This window comes from Lactuca serriola, chromosome 9, assembly GCF_051521515.1.
Source record: "Lactuca serriola cultivar US96UC23 chromosome 9, Lser_US96UC23_V15, whole genome shotgun sequence".
Classification (NCBI taxonomy): domain Eukaryota; kingdom Viridiplantae; phylum Streptophyta; class Magnoliopsida; order Asterales; family Asteraceae; genus Lactuca; species Lactuca serriola.
In genome coordinates this window covers 198745064-198753110 of record NC_136416.1, presented here as the reverse complement: position 1 = coordinate 198753110, position 8047 = coordinate 198745064, and the positions used below count along the sequence as shown (strand labels likewise).

Here is an 8047-nt window from a genome sequence, read left to right as displayed (position 1 = left end):
GTACTCATCTGGATAAATGTTTCACAAATCAGTTTTGATTGATTTCCCTTTACTCTTATTTCTTTTAGCAATTATTTTTTAAATATTTTTATTTTTTCCTTTCCTCGAACACAAATTGGTCCCAAGTTCCCAACACTCCCGACGTGTTGTCCCGTTAATTCGTAAAGTGCGCTTCAAGGGTGAGTTCACAGCGCCACTTTTACGATTTTCAAATGTTTTACCAGGGGTTGGGAGGGGAGGGGGGGGGGGGGGGGGGAGGGGGATAATGGTAGTATACAATGGACATCAGATAAAGTAATATATCAATAGTAGTTATAAATAGTAAGAAATTACCCTAAAATCGTAGAGGCCAAAATACTTTTATAACTAAAAAAATAGTTATATAAAAAAATGTTTTCAAACTATAATGCGAAACCTATAAACTTATCAGACCTTTTCAAAACCACATGTATTCCTAAGTAACCAAGAGATGAAAGATTGCGCTCCCTGAAGCAGCAGTTGATCAATGGAGCTACCAGAAGTCAATTATCATTTATTGTTATGCCTGGATGTTAAGACACCTTTTGTATTAGAAATTATAGTATTTCAAAAACATATTCTAATGTACTATTTCTATCTATAATGGAAGTGATATTTATGTTATTATATTGTTTTGTACAATTCAATGTATGTTATCTGTGATGCAACATTCTAACGTCGCACAACCCGACGTTTTCGCCGTTGTCAAGGATGCTCCATTCCCTTTTCAAGTGCTTCATACCTTTCTCAGGTGCTCCACATCCTTCTCATATGGCTCATTCTCTTTTTATGATGATCCGTTCATTTGTCACATGATCTGTTCCTTTATTACATGATCCATTCCATTGTCATATGATCCATTCATTTGTGACATGCTTCATGAAATCCAAGTATTCTATTAAGTTCCAAATGTTCCACTAAACTCAAATGCTCTATGCGAATGCTTCAAATATTCAAAGTCACAATTAACAAATATATTTTATTTGAGGCTTGTTCTTTTACCAAAAAAAAAAAAAAAAAAAATACCCGGATCATAGCTATCAAAATACTTTTAACTAATTATGAATAATCGATTTTCAAAAACCTTTAGGTGCATTTAAAACTCAAGTGGGATTTTTAACACCAAAGAACAACACCTTAACCAAACCAAATGACTGTAGACTATTCGGTTCAATTCCCTACTATAGTTAGAAACACAGTTTTCGGTTTAATTGTCAATCAAACATTTTTCTTCAAAAACCAATTGTTGTTCGTGCCAATAAAGAACCAAGACCGAATCATCAATTTATTTCTTAAATAATAAACAACGTTATTTTACGTTTAAAGAAAGACCCAATCAATACCTAATCAATGTAGATCGATTCGATTTTCACTTCCAACATCTTCCATTTTTCGAATCCAGTATAATTTAGTTCTAACTAGATACATGGCCTTGAGATCCCTTTGTTTAGTAAAAGTAGATATAAACGTTAAGAGGTCATGATTTTGTTGGTTCCACCTTTCTCATTTCAATTTCATTCCTTTTCACTTTTTGACCATTTCAGCTTACAAAAGCTCATGATTTATATCGTCTACATGGACATAAAGTAGCGGTGCCTCATAAAAGGTTTAAGTAGTGAAATTTACTCAAAAAGAAAAATAATGATACATATTTTTATTATTCTTTTAATAAAACAAATCATTAAATTCGAACATTTGTTACACACAATTATATAAAAACAAAACTAGCAAGATTATTATTATATATACTTTAATTTGTAAAGGATAATGTGGGTCTCCTCAAGAAATAAGAACAGGGTTGAGAAAAACAAAGTATGTTATGTTTCATTATAGAAGTCTTTAAAGGCTTCAAAAGATAAGCAAAATGCCGAGACTTACTATTTTTACAAATATATATGATTATTGTATAACATATGAAAATGTTTTTGTAAGACCATATCTTTATTATTGGTCTCATAATAGACGACCTTTTTTAAAGTTATTATTTTATCACTTATATATGAATTCGTTTATCATATTAATTTACTCTAAACTAGATATATATTTTAAATAATTAATTTAATTAAAATTTTATATTTTTAAAAGTTTAAACGATATATTAAGTACTAAATAAAATATATGGTTTGATATATGTTATAATTTTGTCAGTATTAATCATAAAATATAATTATAGAAAAAATTACAAATATAACCACAATCGTTAATTACTTTGTAGAAAATAGCAACAAAAAAAAAATACAAATTACAAAAATAGCCATCAAAATCATAAATAGATTAAGCTTATCTGCGATTTCATCAAGCCATCTGCGAACATACAAGTCGCTAAAGAACATCCCTATTTTAGTGACTTGTATATTCGCAGATAATTTTTTTTGGTATAAATATGGGGTACAAGTGACTAACAACTATATTATATATAGATTATTGCAAAAAATTATCAATTTTGTTGTTATTTATTTGAAAATTTTGTTTAAAATCTTTTTAATAAGATGAATAATATTTTCTTTTGTTTCTAAAGAGAGAGAAAGTTCTCCAATGAAAAATATGAAAAATGAAACAAACAAAAAAAATTACATTTTTATAGTTACAAAAAAAGTGAAATGGCAGATGGAATATGAAATAGCAAATTAACTAGTTCATCTGCGAACATACAAGTTGCTAAAATATGGATGTGTTTTAGAGACTTGTATGTAATTGGGGGTTGACCATTTCTTACGATGTAATTAGCGGTTTTGATTATATTTGTAATTTTCTTATAATTATATTATAAATAATTAAGTTATACAGAATTATATACTTTTGTTAAATCTTTTTGTATCGAGGGCCTAAAATACTCGTACACTTAGCTGAGTGACGCTCCATGATGATAACTAACTGACACGTAGCTGCACCTACTGTCCCCTCCTTTTTGTTTCACTCCAACACCTCCTTTCTCTTTTTTCTTTTCATTTTTACCAATTTTGGTTCATTAAATTAAAATGAATAACACATTTAAATTAAATGAAAGGTCCCATAAAATACTAAAGTAAATTACAGTATTGGTCTCCATGTTAGTATTAAGTTTTGTACAAGTTTAGTTTAATTTCCAAAATTTGACACCACTCATTTTCATGGCTGGCAATTACATCGTGTGTAACCGTTAATGTCTACATAAAAACCACAAAAATGTCCACATTTTTGTCTTTTTAAAAAAAAAAAAGATTTAAATTGGTATTTTCTTATTTTTAGAACTATTTTTATTATAAAATAAAAATAGTTCTTTATTTGGCTACACAATCGGGCACCGCTTGGGTTCACTCGCAGGGACTCTGTGTCTGAGACACTGTACGAAGAGATGACTTTTATTTGTCGAGCCTTTTCCTTTTTCTCTCCTTTCGCCATGGCCACACTCTTTTTTTCCCACTCAATTCTTCCACCACTTTCTTCACCCTTATCAAAACAATTCATCTGTCGGTGGGTTTGTCTCATTTCCACCAGAAGTTCTTCACAAAATCGTATCAATTCTCTGCTGCACTCTAAGTGTTTGTTGAAAGTCCTCTACCAAATTTTAACTTATATCGTAGCTGTATATGGTTGTTTGAAGGTGAAGACACGCTCAATCTTATCTCATTTGGGTTCATACAGGTAAGCTTTTAATTAATCTGTGTACATTTGTAGAATTCTACTTCTATTTCTATTTTTTGTTTCGTTTTACTGCATTCATCTTTTTTCCTCCTGGGTTTATATGATCATCAAGATCTTCCCAACTTGTTCAGAAATGGCTGAAACATTGTGATGCGTTCTTGTTTTTTGTTTTTCATGGATGCTTTGAATGAGCATTGTGGAAAGCTTTGGGTTCTTTTAACACAAAGTTTCTATAAACCAGACATCAATGAGGAACAGAGAATAATCTTTATATAATTAAATACACTAAAAATGAAGATGAAGAGGTTACATCAAGTCATTCGATGCAGACAAATCAGTTATTTTTAGTGTTTATATTAATATATCTTCATGCAGTAGGGACACTTAAATGGAGAAATTCTTGGAATATGAGTTCTTTTTCTTTATATATCTTTCTTCTTCTATTTGGATCCAAAGTGATACCCTAAGCTAAAGCAACCTAACATTTCTTTATGTACTTTTCTTTTTCTATTTGTATAAGAACTTTGAGTTAAAACTTAATATCCGGTTTTAACGAGTTGCAACATTTTTCCCTTTATAAAGGTGCAACCTTTTTATTAATTAAGAATTCTTTTTTAAAATTTCGTACTTTATTTCCCTTTTTTTTCTTTTCTCTTTGTATTTAGTTGGAAATTTGTGGTGTTATTATCATCAGATCAGAAAATCATGGACCAAAAAACATGGTCTTGGAGAAAAAGATCTGTCCATAAATCCGTCGATAGTGAAGCTGGAATCTCTATAAAAGGAAATGAAGAAGAGGTATATAATTAATAATATTCCATTAATTTTTACTTCAATTTTAATGTAATAATTTACTAGTTCAGTAGTTCTTCCTTAACAAAAATGACAAGAAGTTAACTGGTCAAAATCAATAATTCCCACCAAAAATATTGTTGTTTTCTTTTTTTTTTTTTTTTTTTTTAATTTTTAATTTTCTTGTTTGTGTTTTACATTACACAGAGGATTCAGTATGATAAAGAAGCAGCTTTGGAGAGGACTGTGAAAAACCTCCATGAAAAGATAGCTTCTCTCTTATGTGAGTGCAATTCCAAAGATGCCCTCATATCTGAACATGCAAAAACTGCACAAGAAGCCATTACAGGTCATCATTACCTCTCTTATTCTAAATATTTCAAAGATCTTAACCCGTGTTTGTTACACTGAACTCAACTGAATTAGACCCGATAAACCTTTTCGGAGAAGGGGTATTTTCGTCTTTTGCCCTTACAAAAGATCCGGATTGAGTCCTACCCTACCTTTTTCATCTTTTTTGGTGGGACAAAAAAACTGCAACTTTTATTACACTGGACTGAAATGAACTGAATTTGACAAACTTTTTAGGAGAAGGGGTATTTTTGTCTTTTTCCCTTAGGATTGAGTCCCTACCCTACCTTTTCCATCTTTTTTGGTGGGACAAAAAAGCTGCAACTTTTATTACACTAAACCGAACCGAACTGAGTTTGACAAACTTTTTAGGAGAAGGGTATTTTCGTTTTTTGCCCTTACAAAAGATCCGGATTGAGTCCCTACCCTACCTCTTTCATCTTTTTTGGTGGGACAAAAAAGCTGCAACTTTTATTACACTGAACCGAACCGAACTGAGTTTGACAAACTTTTTAGGAGAAGGGGCATTTTTGTCTTTTTCCCTTAGGATTGAGTCCCTACCCTACCTTTTCCATCTATTTTGGTGGGACAAAAAAGCTGCAACTTTATTACGCTGAACCGAACCGAACTGAATTTGACAAACTTTTTAGGAGAAGGGGTATTTTCGTCTTTTGCCCTCACAAAAGATCCGGATTGAGTCCCTACCCTACCTTTCCCATCTTTCTTGGTGAGACAAAAAAGCTGCAACTTTTATTACACTGAACCGAACTTAACAAACTTTTTAGAAGGGGTATTTTTGTCTTTTGCCCTTACAAAATATCCCGAGTGAGTTCCCACCCCACCCATTCCATCTTTTTGGGTCGGACAAAAAAGCTGCAACTTTTTTGTCTTTTTACATCAATCTGGCATTACAATAATTTGTTGTGTGGTCATGTCAGGTCATGTCATGTTTTTGATTTGTGTTTAAACAGACCGGGATAAAGTTGTTGAAGAATTGGCCCTACGAAATCAAGAACTAGAATCCATAATTAAGCAAAAATTAGAGGCTAACGAGAGATTAGTCCACTTAAATTCTGCATTAAAAGATTATCGCCAACAACTAACTTCTTTAAAAGAAGAGCAAGATCAAAAAATGGTAAATGAATCCATGGAAGAGCTCAAAAGGGCAAATAAAAGATTAGAAGACAAAGTCAACGAGTCAAACAAAGATCTCGCAGATCTAACGGTCCAAAACGCTCGACTTTCCAACACGCTCATGATCAAAGATGAATTAATCGAAGACATAAGCCATCAAATGTCACAAGCCACAATCGAATTCAACGACCTTATCACACGCCTTGATTCAATTGAAAAAGAAAACGGGATTTTGAAATACGAATATCGGGTCTTAGAAAGAGAGCTCGAGGTACAAACCCGGTGTGCTGACGTGGCGTCCGGGCAGCAGAGAGAAAGCATGAAACGGGCAGCGAAGTTGGAATCGGAATGTCAGAAGCTTCGATTGTTGGTGAAAAAGCAAATCACCGGGTCGGGTCTTGAAGGTTTGGATAAACGAATGGGGTTTTTGATAAACCGGTTATACGAAGTGGAAGAAGAAAACAAGATTTTAAAAGAAATAATAAGAAAAAAAGACGATGAGATTTCCATTTTGCAAAGTCAAAGTAATCGCATGGGTCAAAGTCAACGTTTGATGATCGGAGACACGGATATGAGTTTGATGGATGATTTTGTCGAGATGGAGAAATTAGCAATCGTTACTTCGGACACAAGTAATCTTGATTCCGTAGGGAAAGAAATCGTTTCTTGTGACGCAAGTAATCTAGTCCACGTGGCATCGGGTGATTGGTTAACAAGCATTGTAAACTTGATTACGGAACAAACTCGTGTTTCGGAAAGAAGTTTCGATCAAGTATTGAACGAGATTAGAAAATCTTTACAATGTGACGATTCTGTTAGCGGTTACATTACGTGGAAATCTCCGGAACCGGAAAGAGGGATTCCGGAGGTGGAAACGGAATTGGAAAGGGTGAAAGAATCGAAGGCGATAATCGAGGAGCAATTGGAGAATCAGAAGTTGGTCAACGAGGATCTTGACCATCAAATTTCGGTTGCTAGATATGAAATAAACGAAGCAAATCAAAAGATATCGTCTCTTAAAGTCGAGTTGGAAGATAGATGTCATTGTTGTGAAGAATTAGAAGCAACATGTCTCGAATTACAACTTCAACTAGCAAGGTAAAAATTACTATTTTACCCTTTATCCGATTTTTCACTTTTGATTTATTTAATATTTAAATTATGCAGTTTGTCCGACAATGATACGGAAAATGTAGAAGTCAAGCAAGAGGCGAAACCACTCCAAACTGTAAGAAACTTATTAATCAGTTTCTTTTGTATGTATAAATTCATATTAAACTTCAATAACATAATTTTTAAATATTTTACGTCTATTTATTTTGTAAAAATAATACAAAATTTTAAGTCATTTTTTTTACAGGGATTGGAGATAACAGCGGCTTCTGCAAAACTAGCAGAGTGTCAAGAAACAATATTTAGCATCGGCCGCCAGTTGAAAGCACTAGCACCGCCACCGGTGGCGGCAGAGTTGACCGGTGGTCAGAAGTCAAGGCGGCATTCATGTTTACGTGACCATATGGAGGCGGCAGAAGGCGGTGGTGAGGAGGATCCGGTGAGCTCTCCGAAGACGAAAGAGATGGTGAGTGTAACAGAGAGAAAAGCGGGACCGGTTGTTCGTGTTGGAAGTTGTAAGACACGAGTTGTACCTGGTGCTTTGGCGATTGTACCTAGTAAGAAAAGGGGTAAAGGAACTGAGATATTGAGGAAGCTTTTGTTTAGAAAGAAGAAGGTACTTACGATTGGTGTCTAAACTATAGGAAATGTGGTTGGTTGTGTATTTGGTGACTTTGTTTGTGAGTTCGGTTATATTTAGTATTGAATAAAAAAACTTTGAGAAACTGTCCTTATTATTCATTAACTAACCGGATGATAAGTCATACGTGGTGCTCAGATATGCATAATATCTACTATGGTATTCAGATGTAAATGCATAGGTGATTAATCTTTTACATGTGTTATTATCGACTAGGTAGGTAGATATTTATCGATAGTTTTTGGACCAAATGATAGATGTTTAGGAAATATATCTGTTGTATGTTACTTATTATTATTATTTTTATTGGAAAAACGACACATACGCCCAATGAAGTTTCTAGGGTTGACCTTTTTAGTCTAACTTTTTTAGTGG

The 8047-nt window shown here is 33.2% G+C and overlaps 1 protein-coding gene across 2 annotated transcripts; it reads left to right on the top strand.

The window, feature by feature from the left end:
* The first annotated feature begins 3302 nt into the window (after positions 1 to 3302).
* On the top strand, positions 3303 to 7757 carry LOC145072850 (filament-like protein (DUF869)). Of its 2 annotated transcripts, none has more exons than XM_079019328.1 (6): positions 3303 to 3642; positions 4308 to 4440; positions 4642 to 4783; positions 5757 to 7017; positions 7087 to 7147; positions 7280 to 7757. In XM_079019328.1, the coding sequence occupies exons 1-6, from the start codon at positions 3353 to 3355 to the stop codon at positions 7667 to 7669; spliced, it is 2277 nt and encodes a 758-aa protein (XP_078875454.1). In that variant the 5' UTR covers positions 3303 to 3352; the 3' UTR covers positions 7670 to 7757. The 2 variants fall into 2 exon arrangements, with proteins under 2 accessions (XP_078875454.1, XP_078875455.1); XM_079019329.1 differs by having other exon boundaries at positions 3306 to 3642; positions 4337 to 4440.
* Positions 7758 to 8047: the final 290 nt, after the last annotated feature.